Source organism: Psammomys obesus, unplaced genomic scaffold (assembly GCF_907164565.1).
Source record: "Psammomys obesus unplaced genomic scaffold, mPsaObe1.curated_primary_1811, whole genome shotgun sequence".
Classification (NCBI taxonomy): Eukaryota; Metazoa; Chordata; class Mammalia; order Rodentia; family Muridae; genus Psammomys; species Psammomys obesus.
The window spans coordinates 6,341,490-6,363,440 of NW_026585644.1; the positions used below are offsets into that span (position 1 = coordinate 6,341,490).

Genomic DNA, 21,951 nt, shown 5'->3' on the forward strand with positions numbered 1-21,951 from the left:
CTTTAAACCTAGAGAAATAGAAATATTCATTGTTCCTGTTTAAGAAAACAGAAATAAAGTGACTGTACAAGTACAATTGAAATGGCACTCTGAAATGCAGTTTTGTGCTTTTAACATACTTGTGTGATGAGAGAGAAAGAGAAAGTCCCTGTCTCCGGACTCTCAATAAATAAACCAAGAAATACACTGATTAGTCTATGATTACACACATGATCATGTGTTTACCAAAATTTCATCAAAGTTGGTTGTAGCGAAATGGGTTTTGAATGATTTTTTTTTTCTTATCTTTACTTTTAAGAGATTTAAAACTATCATGCTGCTTGAGAATACACCCTTGGCAGTTCAGTGTCCAAGTGGGTTCCATAGTAATGGGAACAGGGACTGCTTCTGATATGAACTAATTGGTCTGCTCTTTGATCACCTACCCCTGAGGGATCAGCCTTACCAGGCCACAGAGGAAGACAATGCAGCCACTCCTGATGAGACCTAATTGACTAGGATCAGAAGGAAGAAAAAGAAACCCTCCCCTACCAGTGGACTTGGGGAGGGGAGTGTGTGGAGAAGGGGGAGGAAGGGAAGAATTGGGAGGGGAGGAGGGAGGGAATTAGAGGGGGGATACAAAGTAAATAAAGTATAATTTTAAAAAAGAGAGAATACAAATCTGAATGTATATGCATTCATTACCATTAAGCATTTAAAAGGGGCTATTGAGCAGTGACAATAAAATAGTGAGGAAAGCAGATTGCAACACCTCACTTCCACAGACTGATGAGCGTAGTGGGAGAAATCAAGCTCTCAGCATCCTACATTTTTTTTTTCTAGCTATCATGAGATGGAAAAGCTACAGCCCTTCCCATGTTAAGTCATGGATACAGATCTGGGCATCTTCAAAATGAGCTGTATTATTTGCCTTCACCAATTACAAGCTCTGCAAGTATTTTGAACATGGAAATACAAAAATATTAACGTAATACTACAATCTAGCTTTTAATTATTAAAGTGTAATTTTTTTTCGAATCCCTTATTCTGAGAAGACTATATCAAAATGTTAACATTTTTTAAAAGTTCAGAAAAATTTTTTAAAGATGAAGAATCCACTTAGTAATTCTAACTAAAGAATTGTTCTTTAACTGGCATGTATAAGTGTCTTGAAGTTCTAAGTTTTGTTGGTTGCAGCATAAAATATTTGTTGATGCAGAATAAATGCAAATTACAGCTTCCACTTGTATGGGCAATTAGAAGTGTGAATCTGGTGCTAAAGCAGTGTGAGGTGTGCACTGATCTGTATAAATAAAGGAGTTCCCTAAGGACTAGAAATCCTTAGATTTTTTTAAAAACATTCGTATGTCAGTTTCAAAGCTACTGCATCAAGAAGAACAATTATGTTGGTAGCAATATGCAGCACTGTGTTTTACATGCTGACTGCCTGCCAGCATGTCTTATTTACTGTCACACAGATCTTAACGTCTGTGTGGCTTGCGCGTGAAGAGACCCTGTCTCCCCTTGGTTCACTTTTAGAAACTCAATTAGTTCATTAACCATAAAAGATCTACCAAGCTGCTTTATAATGCAACACACACAAACACACACACATACACACACACACACACACACACACACACACACAAAGCAAACAAACAACCCCATGAGACAACAGTTCACCTCTGGGTTCTTCCTAAGGCCGCTTACAAAATGATGCTCTTCCAGAGGTACCCGGTTCTTACTGAATAATTTTCTACTTTTAGCCTCCTATGGACAAACGTGAACTATTTCTCTTTTTCAGTACACTGTTGTCACTGGTATTGTAGCTCTTTAATTTCATAGAAGACGTGAAATGAGCTAAATGTTACTTTTGGCATTGTGACATCTTGATTCACATAGTGCAACAGCTCAGCCTGATTAAACACTGTATACCAGTTTAGCGACAAAAATACTTAGAAAAGAAAAGGGATGTTAACCTTTTCACACTGTGTGTGTGTTATTTCTCCCAATATAAAACATTCCCTGTACCTTTTATTGCTTCTGACTCATCCTTCACAACAAACATCTTCCCATCAGTGGCAGCACAACTAATTCCAGGCTTAAAATCCTGGATTGGATCTCAAATTTCATTTGGATGGAAATCGTGACTAAGTTGACAAGCAAATCTCTTCCACACCTGGGCTTGCCTTCCCCTCTGGCTCCCTGTCTGGGTGTTCTCTGCTCACCCCCATCAGCTTCGCACCCTCCTATGTCCCTCTCACTTTAGCATCCTGACCTTGAGAGAGAAGGTTTCCCCTTGTGCACTGCTACCACAAGGTGCCACCCAACCCAGAGGAAGCAGGCCACCAGCTGATCTCAGTCCTTGGCTTCTACAAAGAAGAGCTCACATTGCCTTTTGTCCTTGCAGCTTCTCTTTGTTACCATGATGGAAAACTCACTTGTGCAAATTGTAAAAAACTGGAAAAGGGCTGCTGTTTTGGTCACTAGTGTAACCAGGGAAACTTGAACAGTAAGGGGAATCTTTTAAATTATTAGTCATTACCAAATAAATGAAGAATATCTAAAAATGCTATTTTAATAGAACTTTTAAAATATATATTTAAAAAATTAAAATACATATTCAATATCTCAGTTTCTCTTCTTAGATTCTCTGCTTTTTAGATCCTTTCACACCACTGTCCACTCCTCTAGCTTACTCCAGCTAGAAGGCATCAACTTTTATACACAAAGAACCACAGGCAAGTAAGGAATGCTGAAAGTGAAAGAAATAGTCTTCTTCAGGAAAAGGCATACTCATTAATTAGTTAACCAAATCCAGATACTCAGTCCTGAAAACATCCATACTAAGTAACATTCCACACACTGAGCTGTTGACACTTAGAAATACATGTGTATATATACACACATACATATGTGCATACACACATATGCTAGCAGCAGTAGTCAGCAAAATAAGAGCACATGAATTGGAAAGGAAGCAAGGTGATAGGCGGGAGTGTTTGGAGGAAGAAATGATGCGATTACAGTATAATAAGCAAAAAGCAAAACAGACAACAACAACAAAAACAAAGCCACAGTTTCAGTCAGTAATATGATCTGAATTCAGTACTCAGTTTCTGAAAAAAAAAAAAAAAATCTGCTCATCAGGTACTACAGATAGTGTAGTGGAATCATTGATTTCCAGGTTCAGTGAGAGATTTTGACTCAGAAAATAAGGTTGAAAGCAATTGAGAAAGACAATCTATATGGACCACTACTCACCCCTACTTCAACACACACAGAACAATCTCAGATTGCCCTTATATTGGCATTCTCTGTGTTTAATGTCATCCTTTATTGCGCTTTCCTTATCAAGAACTTGCAATTGCATCACAGAATTGATTGCAGTGTTTCGGTCACATGATTACATACTTTTCTCCTTTCCATTAAACTGACTTTGAGTTCCCTGAAGTGTCCCTAGCATGTAGATTGAAAGCATAAATTAATGAATAGATAACATGGGCAGTTGTGTCATGTAACAACTCTAATTTCATAGGTTTAGCGTGTCAAGGATTTTAGTTTGCTTAGAAAGCAATAATTTGACATAAGCACGTTCATGAAACTTGAACTTAAATGGTCAATAGTAATATCATCAGGATTCTGCTAGAACATTTTAAAGACTGGGTATTGGGATATTGTCAGATGATAGAAGCAACAATTAATGAATCTGGGATCTTATCAGTGCCTGCTTAATGATGGTTATAGAAACTACTGGAGAGCACTTTGTATTTAACTATACACAGTGCAGTATAAGGAAGAAAAAATAGATTATAATGTTTGGAAATGGACAATTTGAGGATGCAAATCATCAGAACAAGTAGAGAATATTTGTGTAGAGTTTAATAAGCCTTTAGACTATAAGAGTGTTGTGATGGGATTTCATAAGGCAAGCTTGATGGGGATATGGTATGTATGCATTGTTTGTGGGCGAGCAGTCATGAAGAGACCTTGATGAACTTAATGTGTGAGAGTACTTATTCTCTTTCAATGTTTAAGCTCTTGCATTTATTTTTCTTTTAACTTTTTTATTATTATTATTTAATTATTATTATTAATTACACTTTATTTTGTATCCCCCCATAAGCCTCCCTCCTCCCCTCCTGATCCCACCCTACCTCCCCTTTCTTCATGCATGCTCCTCCCCACGTCCACTGATAGGGGAGGTCCTCCTCTCTTTCCTTCTAATCTTAGTCTATCAGATCACATCAGGAATGGTTGCATTGTCTTCTTCTGTGGCCTGGTAAGGCTGCTCCCCCCTCAGGGGGAGGTGATCAAAGAGCAGGCCAATCAGTTTATGTCAGAGGCAGTCCCTCTTCCCATCACTATGTAAGCCACTTGTACACTAAGCTGCCATGGGCTACATCTGTGCAGGGGTTCTAGGTTATCTCCATGAATAGTCCTTGGTTGGAGTGTGAGTCTCTGGGAAGTTCCATGTGTTCAAATTTTCTTGTTCTGTTGCTCTCCATGTGGAGACCCTGTACTCTCCAGCTCTTAGTATTTCCCACTTCTTACATAAAATCCCATTCACTCTGCCCAACAGTTGGCCATCAGGCTCAGCATCTGTTTTAAGACTTTTACCTTTTGTAAGTGTAGATTTTATTCTCTCAGATGAAGGGATGAGATCAGAGCTGAAACCGAGCTTTACAAATACATGGCTGAGCGGCCTGAGCCCAGAGCATTTCTAACTATCTCTAGGCTTAAGCCTGGAAGCTTCTACACTCTGTGCAATCTAATCTTCTTCAAGCCTGGACCTTTAAGGCTTCAGCTTCCAGCCTCTGTGTGCTAACCTAGGCATAGAATGTTTTTAGCGTCTGAAAATTACTGATGAATAAGTCCACCCTTTCTAATTCTTTCTAAATTCTGGTTGGCTGGTTCAACTTTACTGTGTTTGGCTCATAACTCTTCTCCAAGTTGACTGATTCAAACTGGCTTCTCTCTGCTTCTCACTGAATTGCTCTGCTTGGAAAAACTGCCTCTGAACTCCACAAACTGAACTGCACCAACTCAGCTGCACTCAATTGAACTGCACGGAACTCTACTGTACTCCAAAATTCTACTGTACTGTCTTCATGAGCTTTTGTTCTTTCTCTGCACTGGTCTTAAGTAGCTTCTCTTTCCTGTAAGTTCTCCTGACAGCTGGGCATATATTGTCTCTGACTCATCCTGACAAATCTTTCTCTGAGTCCTCACTTTGTATGCTCTTGAATTAGATGTCATTGTTTGGGATTAAAAGTGTGTACTAAAGGCCTTTCTATATTTTAGCTAGAGTATTTAAAGGCGTGTAATTTACCCAGAGGGATTAAAGGTGTGTACTAAGGGTGTGTCTATATTCTAACTGGATCACACAGACCTAAGACTTTGAATATGATCCTTGCCAGAGCAGCCATTTCATTGGATTAAAATCCCTCTATAACTTTTTATTTATGTATGGGGAAAGGTATGTGCTAGAGAACACATGTGAAGTTGGAGAATAGCATCTTAATCTATTCTCTCCTTTCACAAGTGAATCTCTTTTTGATTTTGTGATACTCGTGTCTCTTACAATGCCTACAAATGCACTTTGTAAGCAAACATACTCACCACCTGACAGCAGAGCAGGCTTGCTCTTTACATTTGGGCTGGAATGGGGAAACTTGTTGCTGAATGACATGAAAAGGTGGGCAGTGAAGTCGTCAGGGAGCTCAGCTTCCAGAAAGGTCTTCATGAACAGCTTGAAGCCTTCAAAATCTATGGTCTACAAAAACAAATGTAAGTATGTAATTTCAGATCTGGTGAAATAACAACATTTTACCATGTTCAGAAGTTACCTGAAATGTTTTCTATATCCAAGTCTACAAAAGAAAGATACCAATATGAGTCCAAGGCTTAGTGGTTTTAAAGCGTCTCACATTTGATAGTGTAGAACAAAGATAACATGATTTCTAGTTAGATATTTCTATCTCCACGTCAACCATGTGACATAAAATTTTACCCTTTCAATTTTTTTCCTACATCCAACAATTGGGAATGTTGTTTCCAAACCCACATATTTGTGCTAAGTAGCTCAGATGGGAATGAGCTGATATTGAGACACATATTCATACAGCAGGCACACAGAATGACAGATATGTTCACCTCTTTTCTTCACAGTGGTGCTGATTATTCGCTTTGAGAACTGTAAAGAGTGATCGACAATAATTTTAAACCAAAACCAACACCAGTTGATGAAATATTTAAAACCTTCACATACAGAATTCTAATGAAACATATTGTACACTTCTCCATTCTGTACTCATTTGAAGGTGGTCATTTCAGGGTAAGAGTGCCAAGACCAAGTGAAAGATGACTGGAAGAAGCCACTATCTCTCCTCAACCTTAATAAGGAATGCACAGGGGTCTTCACAAGCATGCCTTCTCACAGCTGAGGAGAAAACCAGGTAAGATGACTACTGAGAAATGGGGACAGCTGTGGGTGTTTGCAGAACAAAAGCATGTGTGTACTGTTGACTTGACTGAAGAGACATGTTGAAGTGTTTTCTGACAGCAGGTGTAGTTGGGGAACAAGGAGTGACTTGGGGAATTACTAGGCTTAGCAGATCTACAGAGATAAAGCCTGAGTCACAGAGACTCAATGGCACCTTTTCACACCCAGATGAGTTAGTTCGCTGAGCTGAAACTAAAATAGGGGGAAACTGGCAGTTGATATTTGTCATTTTATCAGGGTTCCTGGAAGGTAAAAGAAATTTCTGTAAACTCTTACTTTTGAAGTGAACAAATGCCTATTTTTTATGTTCAATGGTATTTGAGAAAAATGAGAGTGTATATGCCCTATATTATTCATTAGGAACATAGTTTATGTCAATGGTATTATTTTTCACAAAGTTAATATAAACCATATCTTTCCAAAATATCCCTGTAAAACATAAAATTTTAAAGTATTTGGTAATAAACTAATTAAATTATATGTTTAATATATAATAAATATATATTATATATAGTTTGTATTTTTTATTGAATGTAATCTCAGGAAGGTAAATTAATTCATTGCCTTTGGTATCACTACTTTCTTTATAAAAAAATGATATATGAAATCATCACTTCTTAATTGTCATCTGAATAAAAATTGCTATAAAGTTATTTACAGAATCTTGGGCATATTGATAGTAAAATTTAAAAATCATTAAAGAAATAAATAAAAGGTAATTATGCCTTGGAAATACATGAGTTATTTTAAATACTAGCTTGCTTCTTACTGGCTCAAAAATGATAAAATTTACTCCTAAAGCAGAACTTCACCTTTACTTTTTGTTCTGAAATGAGGCAATATTCTCAAACTGCAGTGTTCAGGGAGTAAGACATTTTAAAAATATCTTACTTCTCCTCCTTTTTTTAAAAAAAATATTTTACTTCTTAAAAGAGGACCATTGCAGATATAACAGTGGGGTGTTCTGTCAGTTCTTCAGTAAATTATGGGTAATGATGCCAGAGGAGATATACTTAAAGTATATATATATATATATATATATTATTGGAGATGTGAAGCTCTTTCCTGACACTGCATTCTTGGGGGCAAATCTTTCTGCTAAACTTACGATGTTATGTGATACAATTCTGTGAAGCCCAAATGACTTATAGCCAAAACTTATCTGACTCAGTGTTTGGAAGTCAAATTCATTGAAGAAATTTTTACAATGTTTCCTGAGTTACACATTACTTTTCTCTGAAAAAAAAAATTATTTGTAATGCACATTAATGGAAACATGAATTTAAGAAACTGCATGGAACTTGACTCTTTAAAGTAAAATTGCCTATAAAGTCTAATACAGATATAAGAGCTTTAATTTTTAAAAATATTATTTCATGATTTTTTGTATATATATACACACACATTCATATATGTATTTTTGGATTTTCAAGGCAGGGTTTCTCTATGTACCATCCCTGGCTCTCAAAAATGTGCTTTATAGACCAGACTGGCCTTAAATTCAAAGAGATCCACCCGCCTCTGTCCTGAGTGCAACCACCCAGGGCTTTACTTTCTGCTTTAATACAACCTGCCAGCAGTTTCCCTTCCCTCCACTGCCCTCATCCCCCTCCACCTCCCTTCCCCCTGGATCCTCCCCTCCTACATTTCCCTTCAGAAAAGATGAAACAGTCACAGACTAATTAGACCAGTAACAAAAAGTTTATAAAGAGTACAGACTTCTCAGATGCCAGTGTGTAGCTGGCATGAATTCAGAACACTCCTTGACATCCTGTTTGGCCATGTGAATCCTTCACTCTCAGTGACTCCTTAACAATAGAGATGTAACACTAATATTTATCCAGGCACATGGAAATAAATAATGGCACATGCCACTTCCTCCTTCTTTCCCCTTGGCAGGTCTGGGATTAAGTTTCTCTTATATACAAACTTCTCATTGATCATACCAGGTCCTGTCTTAGGTGTGCTAAACTCACCATCAGTCGCTCAACTACCAGAGTTAGTACTGGGAGAAACACCACACTGTGGAAGAGACGGAAACCAGGAAATATCCTGTGAGCACAGGATGGTCAGGGACTAAAACTCTATAGTTAAGTTGGGGAATTTCTTTCTTCTGGAAGCCTCTAATCTTCCTTTATATTCCTCCAAGTCAAGGCTAACTTACTTTCATATCTTTAAATTGAAAGGTAATATTGGATGCTTCAAGAGAATGTTAACTGTATATTGTGGAAATAGTCCCTAAATTAAATGTCTGGTGTATGATGATGGGATCTTCACAATAACTAAGAGGTACATGCTAGCATTGCTCCTCTTCGTAGACAACCAAACCTTTAAAAAGTGCAATAAATATCTTGACATCAAAGCTTCTATTTGGCACGATGGACCTAAGTCTTACTAACTTCAGTGAGAAGAATATACTTTCAGGGACATGTTCTCAGTGTTTGCACATGGTATAACATGTCTGTAACTTTTATTTATTTATCTATTTATTACTTTTTTTTTTTTTACAAAGGGTCTCAGGTATCCCAGGCTATCCTGAAACTGACAGTGTAGTTGAGACCCAGAAGCTCTTATCCTTCTATCTCCACCACCCACCAACTAGGGTTACTAATATCTCTTATCTGCTTGGCAACTGAGAGTTATAGTAAAAGCGTTAGTTATATATCAATTACATGTAAATAAGCCTACAGTTTCAGAAGTAAGAGATATAGATTAAAAAGTACAAAAGTACAGGTGAGTGATATGCGTGTTCAGTTGCTTTGTTGAAATAGCCATGACTGCTTTGCTCCTTTGACTTCCTGGCTGTCTGCACTTGTATATACACAACCTCGGTGACTGGCGTCTCCTCCTCCATGCAAGAGAGTTGGGGCATTTTACTTTTTAAATGTTTTTACAAATGAAAATTTTACCTCATTCATTTAAAAAAATACTATTTGTACTTTTCTGGAGCTATTGAAAATACCTTAAAATTCTTTCATAATTTTTAGACACTCCATGCTTTTCCACCAAAATACCTAGATGAATTTTCTTCTATTGCCTTTCAATGGTCTTCTAAAAGTGCTATGCCTAGTGATAGAAACATAAAAATAAAAATCAGACAAAATTCCAAGTTAACCAGTGTTTCAAGGTAGCATTTAAAAAATTATCCTTGGAAATGAGCCAATAGGTCATTTAAATATTCCAAAGGCAAAATTTACTCCAAACAGACCTGTAACTCCTGTGTAATGAATGTTATCTAGAGAAATAAACAGAAAAAACATTATATTTTAGGCTATCTAAAATTTATACATAAATTTGGCTCTTAATACTAATTTAAAAAAAAGTTACAGTCATTCCAAATCCAATAAAGCTTGTTTTGAAATCTTGCTGTTAAGAAATAAACTGACCCAATTAGTACAATTTTGTTTTATAAATTATACGTATTTATTTATAGGATATTTCTCTATGATTTATGAACATTTACAATAATTTTTATAGCTGCTAAACTTGTCACATCATGATTCCAGCTTCTTCATAAGAAAGAGCATAGCAGAAGGTCCATTCTCAAATTTTCAGTGTTTCCATAAATCAAACGATATGCAGTCTTGATCCTTTGAGTAATAGGAAATCTACAAGAAGCTATTCATATTAATTTAACTGTGTTGTTATATAACCTGTCAGTTGCATAAGTGTCTATATAAATACCATCTCTAGAATCCTTTTTCAGTAGAGCAATTCCCCTAGGATCAGGCATTACACACTGAGTCCACCTAGCAGGAAGAACTTCATGCGATATTTAAGGATAAGTCGTCTGTACCAGGTAAACTGTACAGAGTTGCAGCAGACATGCCTGCTGCATGTATTCAAAACTCTAACCTGGTCTCAGGTTGATAAGAAGAGAAAGTCCCTGCAAACCATATTTATGCTAATGGGGAAGAGAGGCAGAAAGGCAGAAGCTCTGTGTCAAAGTCTACTGTGTTCTTTGCTTTTGAACTGACCTGGTGCCTGACAATTATGGGTGATGGAGCAATTGCAAGCGATCAATAATGCTATCACAGGATAGCAGTGGAGAATGTCCTGGTCTGAGAAGCACTTAGCATGCCTTTTGGTCCTATTAGCTGGCAAAAATAGATAATCTTGGAGTTAGAGAGAAAATGGTTATATTTGCTTTAAACTGAAAGTAAAGACATGAGTCTTTGAGAAATTTAAAAATACATTATTGGCTGAAGCTAGATGTTAGACGTCCTCACATACAAACTTGGCGTATGATTGAGAAGCCCCAAATAAAGTAATGCTGTTCCTTAAAGTCTGGCCTTAACCACTGTGGCTAACCACTAATGAGACACCTGCTCTAAAGCAGACGAAGAGTTATTTATTTTTCAGGTTGCTGTAGAGTTTAACATTTATCAACATAAAAAAATATTTACATTTTGCAGATAAAGACGCTAAAGTCAGGGAGCTTGTCTTTGAAAGTGGCAGTTGTGGGGGATTGGAATCCAATTCTATCTCTCAAAAAAAAAATTTCCCTCTGATACTTTTCCTGCCTTTAATAGAGAAGGCTGAACTGATTCTGGAGGTAATTATAATTTATTTTATAAGAGTGTTAACTTTGTTGTCAATTGTATTAGCATTAATATTTAAAGGCATTTAAAATAAACTTTAGTTGTCACCATTATGCACTGTAGGTTCTGTGTTTACAGGTTTTGCAAAGGGAGGTCAAAGAATCTCACTTATATGACTGTGAGTTCTACATTTTAGCAGAGACTACAGAACAGAGTGCTGTAGCTGAGGCAAGGTACAGAAGCTGTAAAGGCGTCCCTAAGCCTTAAGCCAAGTATCTCTACTGACAGAAATCGTGTAGGGAGCCCCTCACCCCAGCCAGGAACAGTGAAGAGACACAGAGCAACTACATGATATGCGTGCTCCCAGCACCTGCCCTCCAGGAGGGTCTCCTCAACTTTGACAGCTTTTTTGTTCTGCAGATGATCTGGTGCCTCCTGAGGTATGTTAGCACACAGAATGAAGGCTGTGCCAGAGAAGAGAACATTCTGCTGACTGAAGGAAAAGCAAGAACTAATCCTGACACCGACTTTTAAATAGCCCCAAGTGGCCCTGCAGGTGGTGTGAAAAGATTTGTTTACTGAGTACAGATGCTGAGCAATGCTACCTCGGAGTGAAGGGCTGAGCTGAGCGTGCTGACCTGCTGATGTAGAACTAGAACACAACCACTTCTTCCATCAACCGCCTTCAAAGGGTCATTAAATCTCATAAGACGTGCATTTGAGGAGTTAAAGTTTCCAGGAAACCGAGGGACAAAATGATGACAGGCTGTGCTCTTCAATGGATGATGGTAAGTGCTATTATGGTCAATGACTACCATCTCCGTAGAACCTCAACTTAGGAGAATAATACATGCACTACATATACACACGCATATTCATTTGAAAAAGAATGTACCTTATAGGCTAATTCAGATCAACATATTTGAATGCCTATCCCCAGGGGCAGAACTATTTGAGAGAAATAGAGAGTTGTGGCCTTGTTGGAGAAGGTGTGACTCTGAAAGTGAGAGATTTGAGGGTTCAAAGGACCAGTGAGGGTCTTTGTCTCTTCTGCCTTCTTACTGTGAGCTCTCAAGATGGAAGCTTTCTACTACTGCTCCAGCACTGTGCCCGCCTGCCTGCCTATTGCTGTGCTCCACACCATGAATGACATGTTCTCTAACCCTCTGAAACCTTAAACTCCAAGTAAATTCTTTGTTCTAGAAGTCATCTTGGTCACAGTGTTTTGTCACTGCAATAGAAATGTAAGAATACATGCATTATAGAAAGGGCATGTATACAAATATGCATGTCGGTGAGAGTGTATGTTCCTAAGGGAAGGGCAGAGGCAGATGGCAGCCGTCTTCCTCTATACTTCTCTACCCTTTGAGACAGGGTTTCCCCTTGAACTGAGAATACACTGATTGCTTAGACTGTCTGGCCAGCAAGCTTCTAGAATCCTTCTTTCTCTGCCTACTGGAATTGGAATTATCGTAGAGTGCCTCCAGCACTCCAGTACCAGGGTTTTTATGTGGGTGTTAGGCACCCCAAAATCAGGTGCCTATACTTACATAATAAGCAAATTACCCACTGAGCCTTCTGCTCAGGTCCGGAAACATTCTTGAATTGACAAAAACAGAGTTCTATAATATACCTACTGTATTGAAAATATTTATTTAGAGAACTCAATAATTTATAGAGATTCTACACCCTTCACTGAACTACTAGCAGAGCTTTGTTTACAGAACAGAATTCATTGGTAGAAGCAATGGATTGCTTACCCTTCTCCCAAGAGGAAAATAGCAGCAGCCTTTTATCTGTTTCCTCCAAAAAGTTAAGATAGAATTGTAGACAAGATGAAAAAAAAAATCTTACTATTGTATATTACATTCAGTTTTCAAATTACACACTGTGAACTAATCCACAATTTCCTTAAATAAATTTACTTACCTGAAGATGATATGTTTGGTAAAAAAAGAAAATTAAACTCTAGAGTCTCTAAACTAAAAGTCCATACCTTGGACACTTTTTCATCCTGTTATGATATAAGATCTCTGCTAGTGATATTAATTGGGAAATTTTCTATTGCTCAGTCATAACTCTATGGATAGGTATGTTATGGGAGCCTAGTTAGTATACAAGTACAGCTTCGTGCTATGGATGAGTAGCTCAAAGTTCATATCAGAAGAGAGATTTGAATAGAAAAGAAAATGTCTTACTTGGTTAAGTATATCTTGTTTCTGTTCATGCAAGGAAAGAAAGAATACATGTGTTAATGTTAAAGAATTTGTAGCCATTATCTCACTTTGCTGATATTTTCGTTAAAAAGTTAAGGTTATAGATTGATTTGAAAATGTAAGCTGTGTAGACGGGTCTCAAAATGCTGTTGCAAAACAACCGCATCAACATAGAGGGGAAACTGCCAGAGAAGCCAATCATGGGCCCCACCCCAGAAACAGTCAAGGAGCTTCTAGAACAGGAGGAGGCAGGCAACAGGCCATGCTCTAAGAAGGGTTCTGTGAGTCTGATGAGAATGGAACATTCAGAACACTTGACCAGACAAACCTTTGAGTATACACAAATAGTTCCTTTTGGTTTGAATCAAACATCATGAATAAAACACAATATAATTAAAATCTTCCAGAGAAGGTAATAAAAACGGTATATATAAACATATATTAGAGTTGAATTATTCCTCTCTTACATTGTTTTATTTTTATTAGTAAAACATAACAAATTGTCCAAGACTGAAGTATTTTGGGAATCAAATTTAACATCCAAGACAAAAACAAACAAAAAACCCCAAACATGCAAAAACAAGCTGATTTTCTCATATACCAAAGTTTACTAGCTTTATGAGAAGCATCATTATATCTTGCTGAAAATGAATTTATTTTAAAACTTCACTTTTATTAATTTAAGAACATAAGACTTACTTGCTTACTTTATTTATTTATTTAATAACTTTATCAGACTTATTAAGATTTTAATTTTTAGAGAACATTCAAAACTATTTAGATTTACCTTACACAATTTTTCTAGAAAAGATTATAAAAGAGTTTTTAAGTACAAAAACCAAATATAACTGATTATGTTCATATCTTTTGTCTAGTATATTTTGTACTAAAATAGTTCTAAATAGACCACATTTCCATTGATAGAAGTTTTCCATACAACCTTTCATATTACTTTTAACCAACTATAAGCAAGAAAATGTATTTAATTACTTAATTTACAAATGTAAGTGAAAGTCAAGGGATGTGTCCTTTGCTTTCAGTTTGCAAACACAATTCATGGGAGTAATAAAAATTATGCTTATTTTAAAGCAAAAGATCAACTATCTTTTCTAAAACTATGCTTGATTAAATACTTTTCTAATTTTTCTTCTATAAATTATCACTTATCTATAACTGTGCAAATAATGTTTGGGTAATTTGGTCAAGACAGAATAATAACTTCCTATGTAATTTGAGAATAAGAATTTTTTCATAGTGTTGATTTAATTTTTAATAAACCAAATGAGGTTTCTAGAAAATTATCTTGAGTGGCTTCATTTTCACTATCAGATAATCCTAATTATTTTCTCATGGCTTTTATAAGACACAGAATTGCTTTTAAAAGAATCATACTAGCTTTAATTTTTTCCTCTTAAACTAAAAATCTTTCCAATATTTAGTTTAAAGAATAGTTTTATTTTTCTTACTCTTAATGTAGAGTTGCTATTGGGTCATAATAAGATCTAGCTTTCTGATTTTCAACTATTATCATCTTAAGGCATTCAATAAATTTGAATATTCTGGAGAGTTAGCATGTAATTGAAGAGCTGACATTATATTGTGTTTATGAACAATCTGGTAATTGTTCACTAAATTTATGAACACTGGTAATTACTGTACTTAATTCTGTAGTGACTGTTAATCCTCACAAAACAGCTAATAGTAATGGAGAGAGTCTTGGAGTTCTTTATATAGGGAATCCTTGAGGGAGAAGGGCTACAGTGAAAACAATATTGCTACATGCAAATTCTAAGTGAACTGATGAGCAGTTTAGAAAGGCTACATGTTTCAAGTGTAAACATAAGGATGCATATACTCAGGTGCCACTGGAGCATTGTGTATTAATAGCATTTGTAGTCTGACAGCAATTCACTTTGTGGTCTTCTTCCTTCCCCAATCTATTATCTTGGCCTTTGGGATTTCTCTGTATTATATAAATATCCACCAAATTTATCTCTTTTGCTATGCAATATATGTAAATACAAAATATCAGGGACACACACGGCATGTATGTGGGTTTTTGTTTTGTTTTATTTTTGTTGTTGTTGTTTTGTGCTTTTTTTGTTTTATTTGGCATCTTAAGGGGGAAATGGCATTAAAATTGTTGATACATTCTCCACCATTAGAAATCACTAAAGTCATATTGCAAAGCATAGGTTCTTTTGAAATATATAATCATATATCATAATGTAGAGAAAATAAGAAAACATGAAATGAAGATCAATGTGGTAGTAGATGTCTGCGTTCTTCACACTTGAGTAACTGCGGTAAGAGTGTGCAAGTTGAGTCCGTGAAGGTGACTCTAACTGAGACTCCTAGCAGCCAGGGATATGGAACCTGAAGTTGCCACCTCCTGTAGCCGGGTGGGGCTTCCAGTGGAGGGAGGGAAACACCAAGCTGCCCGTAGAACCTTCGACCCAAAATTTGTCCTGCCGACGAGAAGTGTAGGAATAAAGATGGAACAGAGATTGAGGTAACGGCCAACCAATGACTGGCCCAACGTGAGACTCATCCCATGGGAGAGAGCCTGACATATTAATGATACTCTGTTATGCTTGCAGTCTTCTCAGAGGCTTCATCCAGCAGCTGATGGAAACAGATGCAGAAACTCCCAGCCAATCAATAGGCTGAGCTTGAGCTCAGGAAGTTCTGGGGGAAGATTGGGAGGAAACACTGAGAGAGTCTGAGGGGGTCAAGAACTCCACAAGACCTACAGAGTAAACTAACTTGGACCCATGGAGCTCACAGAGACTGAACCAACAGCTAAAGAGCAGGCATAAGCTGGACCTAGACCCCCTACACATATGTAGTAGATATGCAGCTGGGTCAGCATGTGGGTCACCTAACAAAGGGGTTGTTTCTGACTCTGTTGCCTGCCTTTGGATCCCTTTTCCCTAGCTGGGCTGTCTTGTCTGGCCTCAGTGGGAGAGGATGAGCTTAGTCCTGCTGAGGCTTGATGAGCTAGGGTGTGTTGGTACCTATGGGGGAGAGAAAAATGGGAGAGTCATGTTTGAAGGTAGGATGGGGAGAAGAGGAAGGAGGGGACTTTGATCAGGCTGTAAAGTGATTAAATAAATAAATCAATAAAAAGAGAAATCACTATAAAGTCACATTGTAAAGCATGGGTTACTTTTGATAAACATAGTTAGGTATCATAATGTAGAGAAAGTAAGAAAACATGAAATGAAGACCAATGTGGTAGTTCTTCAAACTTGAATGATGTGGGCAAGAGTTTGCAAGTTTGAGAACAGCCTGAATGAGGTCTTATCTAGAGAGAGAGACTCTGAAGTTATAATTTAGATATTGAACAAAATATTCCACTGAGAAAAGATCTTATGGTGAGTAAGGATTATGTTTTTATGAATATGCAAAATTTATATTTCTGTCTATAAACAAATCTAGATGACATATTTAGATATAGAATTTTGCAAAGTTCTGTTTGTTTTTATTCTCATATATTCAAACATCAGGTGGTAAAGCTAAAACGAACTGACAGCAATTATGATCAGACTCAAAATAGAACATCTCTCAGGTGATATTAAGTGGGAGATTACTTAACAAATAATTTGGAGATGAATTCTGTAAAATATGTTATTCAAAGAGAATTTTTGATGAAGCGGGAAAAGTACTTGTAAATATAAAAATACAAGATAAGAAGAGAATTTAATTGTCCTTTGACTGGCTGCTTAAGACACAATGGTTATACCCACTTCAAAGTGTGATTTTTGTTTAAGGAATAATTTCCTGAAAGTAATTACTCCCTGCCCCTTACCCATGCCCATTTTAGATTAAAAGCTGCAGATCATAGGGGCAGACTTAACTGGATCCTTCTTTCTTCTATCTAATCTTGTTTCCTAACTTCTAGAAAAATAAACCTCAAATAGTATATTAATGATATATATTTTCTCAAGTACAAACATGATAGGAGTATTTTCGTTAATAAATATAGTATAAAAATACTAAATATAGTAACTACTAAAAGTACTAAATATAGTGGCCTTCCAGAATATCAGTCTGTTATGAACTAAAGTGTATGGAATGTGCTAAATGGTTTATGGTATGTGAGATATATACATGTATGTGTATATATGTATACAGATACATATATATGCAGAGGTATATGTGTGTGCATTTACATAAACACACATATACACATTTTCCTAGAATTTTCATGAAGAAAATTCACACAGCAAGCACATTATTAAACTGATAAAGAAAAAAGGAAGCTTTACCCCTTCAGGATTATATTTTGCAAGCACGCCATTACCATGGAATTCTTCAAGAACATCCTTTAATTTCTTCGTGGAATCTACAATAACAACAAAGAAAAGAGAGAGAAATCACACAACCATTTATATAATTCTAATATGTTTATGTAGTCCAGCTCAAAAACAAAGATATTTACTATAAATAATCATTCAACAGAAACCAAACTTTAAAACCAACACATGAAATGTCTTTTCAGGGAGTGGGGAAGCTGAGAAGGGAGCCCAGATCCGTGCACAAACTAGATAGGCATTCTACCATTGCAGTCCATTACCAGCCCCAAATGTCTATCATTAGCCATAAAAGCTAATGACAAAGTAATGAAGGGAACATATATATATATATATATATATATATGCCAAGTATATTCTTTAGAATTCAGATCAAAGTCTATTAGTCTATTATATAAGTAAGTGGCAAATAAATGAAGAGAAACTCTTGCTATACTTTGATAGTGTAATGTCAGAGTACAATAAACCTAACTTAAAAAGATAGAGTGTCATCTTCCCGTGTTAAACCACAGACTACTTACTCAGGTAGATTGCCTGCTTAAGTCACCTTTCAACAACCTGGTAACAACTGTCTCTGCCTAGGTTATATTTTTATCATCAGTGTGCACAGTGCTTCACTTTCAGTTTCCATACTTTCCAGTACCTTCTGCAACCATTGCATCTGCTCATGTCAGAGCATTTCACCAACATGAACAGGAAAGTGAACTCTTTAAGTCCTCTTTGATCTTTTTCCTTCTTTCCAGTCCCATCACATTCAATCAATTTCCTAGTCTATGGGTTTGCCTATGCTGAGCATTTTTTGGTAAATGGCATCACATCACACACTGCTCTGTCTCTGCTTTCATTCTATTAGCATAGTGTCTCCAAGCCCATTTCATTCCTTTCTCTACCTGACTAATACTCCATTGCATATAGACATTTTTATTAACAAATGTACATTTGGCTTTTTTGGGGGGGGTATATGAAAAATGCTGCAACACAGAAACAGGTAAGCTTTTGGGAAACTGTTTCAATTCTCTTCAGTAAGAGAAGACTCGCTCACTCCAGGTCTGATAATTTGAAGAACTGACACAAGAATCTTCACACTAACAACACTATTTTTTTTAATGGTCTCACAGTAATAAGTATAACTGGTTCAGTTCCAACATTTGATATTTTCTGATCTCTTTAGCATAATCATCTGTGGATTCACAATGCTTTCATTATGTATCTTGTTAAATCATGTACTAATGAGTGATGAGCATGTTTTCACATGATTATTGCTTATTCTTTCATTTACGGGTGTGTCTGCACATGTGAGCCCGCTTGTGTGTGGAGAGATATGCAAATGGGCAGGTGGATATGTCATGCCTTAGGAGCCAGCCACCTTGTTTTGTGAGACAAGTTCCCTGGTTTGGCCGGAAGCTTGCCAAATAGGCTGGTCTGTCTGAATGACCAGAAGTCTTCCTGCCTTTTTCTCCCAGAACTGATACTACAACCCCCCACTGCCCATTACTGTGCCTTTTGTTGTCGCTCATTACTTGATTTTAATACAAAGGCTTGGGCTTGAACTCAGATTCTCATACTTGCAAGCTAAGTACCTTACTAACGGAGCCATCTTCTAGAGCTTTGATAACTTACATATTCATGAGAGGAAAATCTATTCAAGCCTTTTGCCCTTTTTAAGTGGGTTGCTTGTATTGTTGCTGTTATCGTCTGGGCTTTGTGTTTATTTGTTTGAAGTCTATACATCATCCTATGTTTTTCTTTTTGGCATGTATTTTACTAGCATTTTCTGTCTGTGATCAGAGTTGATTTGCTGTAATGCCAAGCACTGGCATATAAATAGTCAGAAATTAATATTTTTTTCTTTTTATGTACAACTTTCAGTTTTATTATAAAATCAAATAAACACAAGGATTTAGTTTAGAGGGCAGAAGTGGTCCATACTGGTGTTGGGCTTGCCTAGTATCTATCAGCTTAATTTTCAGTCCCTAGCACCAACATGAAAAACAAAGCAACAGTTCCAACAGCAGAAAACTGTACCCAGTACCCTCTACCCCATTTCTCACCCTACAATTCTTCCTGTTTTCTTAGAGGTCTTCCAGACCCACTGACACAGGTAAGCCCCTCCCCTTCCAAGCCCCTGTTTGCCAACTTCCTTGAAAGCATCTCCAACAGTAGAAACCTGAACCTCATATTTTGCACTCCATTTCCTCAGATACAACTCTGCCTGCCTTCTGGGAGGCTTGCCAAACCCAGCCTTTCCTCCCCAAAGTCCCTGCCTGACAACTGCTCTGAAAGCACCCCAACAGCAGTAAACTGATCCACATAGCATGAAAGTATTTGGAAACCTGCTTCTGGGTTGCCTAGCAACCTATGATGCCATCCTGTAGCCAACTAGGTGGCCATATCTGGAAGTCTTGGTTACCTTCCTCCTTAAAGGGACCAGCCCGCCATATGGTCCCTCCCTTGGTCTCTTCTCTCTTGGCTTCTTGCCTCTTGTTCCCTCTTGCCCTCTCTCCTTTCTCTGTCTGGGCGCCCCCGTCTCCCCCACCCCCTATCATGTCCTGCTCTCCCTTCTCTCTCTCTCTTCATCTCCATCTAATAAGCCGCTTTCATATAAGATCTGTTGTGCGTCTAATCGTCAGTATTTAATCTGTTCCCCAACATATACTGTGTTCCATTCTCAACCCCACTATTCTGACTGCTTTCCTGGAGGTCTGCAGTCACAAGGAAAAACCAGGTAAGGTCCTTCCCCAAGCACATGCCTACCAAATTCCCCTAAAACACACCCATCAACCTTGAAATACACCACAACCCCTGGATTAATTCTTCAGCTGACAACCCAGCCTGCTTTCCTGGAAGCCGGTCAACACCAGATACAAAAGGCCACTCTGAAACTAAGCACCCAACAGCACTCTAGAGGGCACACAGGCCATAAAACCCCAGGGGAGACACCCTACAGGACCTGAAGACCAGCTAGGCACCAGAACCCCAGGCCACTCAGGCCCATAGCCAGAGTGGAAAGAGAAATCAAGGGAAAACATTAAAAAAGCACCCAACCAACAAAGGTATACTCAGAAATCAGCATCTAAAATTGTAATAACCTCAAAAGCACAATCAAAAACAGCCAGGAAAGTATGGCACCACCAGAGTCCAGCTATCCTATCAAACTAAGCCCAGGGAATCCCAACACAGCTGAAGCACAAGAAAATGACCTTAAATCCAATCTTATGAAGATGAAAGAGGCCTTCAAAGAGGAAATGAATAAATCCCTTAAAGAACTACAGGAAAATAAAATCAAACAGGTAAAGAAAATGAGTAAAACTGTTTAAGATCTGAAAATGGAAATAGAAGCAATAAAGAAAACATAAATAGTTAATCCTGGAGATGGAAAACCTAGGGAAGAGAACAGACACTATAAACACAAGCGTCACCAATAGAACACAAGAGATGAAAGACAGAATCTCAAGCGTGGACGATATAACAGAAGAAATCAATACTCAGTTAAATAAAATGTTAAATATAAAAAGTTCCTGACACAAACATCCAGAATACTATGAAAAGACCAAGCCTAGCAATAACAAGAGTAGAAGTTTTCCAGCTCAAAGGTCCAGAATATATTTTAACAAAATCATAGAAAAAAAATTTCCCTGACCTAAAGAAAGAGATGCCTATAAATGTGAAAGAAGCTTACAGAACAACAAATAGATTGGAGTAGAAAAGAAAATCCTCCCACCACATAATAATCAAAACCCTAAATGTATCATGTATTGAACAAAGAAAAAATATTAAAAGCTGCAAGGTAAAAAGGCCAAGTAACATATAAAGGCAGACAGACCTATTAGAATCACACCTGACTTCTCAACAAAGGCTCTAATAGCTAGAAGGCTTGGGCAGGTGGCTGTCTTTCAGTCTCTAAGAGACCACAATGCCATCTCAGACTCCTATTCCCAGCAAAACTTCCAATCACCATAGAGGAAGAAAACAAGATATTGCATGACAAAACCAAATTTAAACAATATCTATCCAAAATCCAGCCGGATAAAATAATTGCAGAAAAACTCTAACCCAAGGAGGTTAGCTTCACTTAAGGTAACACAGGAAGTAAATATTTTCACAGTAGTAAAAGCAGAAAAAAAGAAACACACACTACCAACAACAACATCAACGTAACAGAAATTAACAGTCACCAGTCACTAATATCTCTCAACATCAATGGAATCCAATAAAAAGACACAGCTAACAGAATGAATATGAAAACCGAATCTATGTTTCTGCTTCATACAAGAAATATACTTTTGCATCAAAGATAGACATTACCTCAGAATAAAAGGCTAGAAAAGGATTTTCCAAGCAAATGGACCCAAGAAGCAAGCCAGAGTAGCCACTCTAATATCTAACAAAATAGA

General features: G+C 37.2%; 1 protein-coding gene across 2 annotated transcripts in view; it reads right to left on the reverse strand.

Annotated features, from left to right (window-relative positions):
- Positions 1–21,951, reverse strand: part of Dgkb (diacylglycerol kinase beta) — a 629,339-nt gene that overhangs the window by 527,747 nt on the left and 79,641 nt on the right. The window contains exons 2-4 of one of the 2 annotated variants that reach the window (XM_055624229.1): positions 17,513–17,589; positions 13,224–13,244; positions 5,602–5,755 (exon numbers count right to left, since the gene is read on the reverse strand). In XM_055624229.1, coding sequence (XP_055480204.1) covers positions 5,602–5,755; positions 13,224–13,244; positions 17,513–17,589 — 252 coding nt within the window. The remainder of the gene's footprint in view (positions 1–5,601; positions 5,756–13,223; positions 13,245–17,512; positions 17,590–21,951) is intronic. The other variant, XM_055624239.1, reaches the window with a different exon arrangement.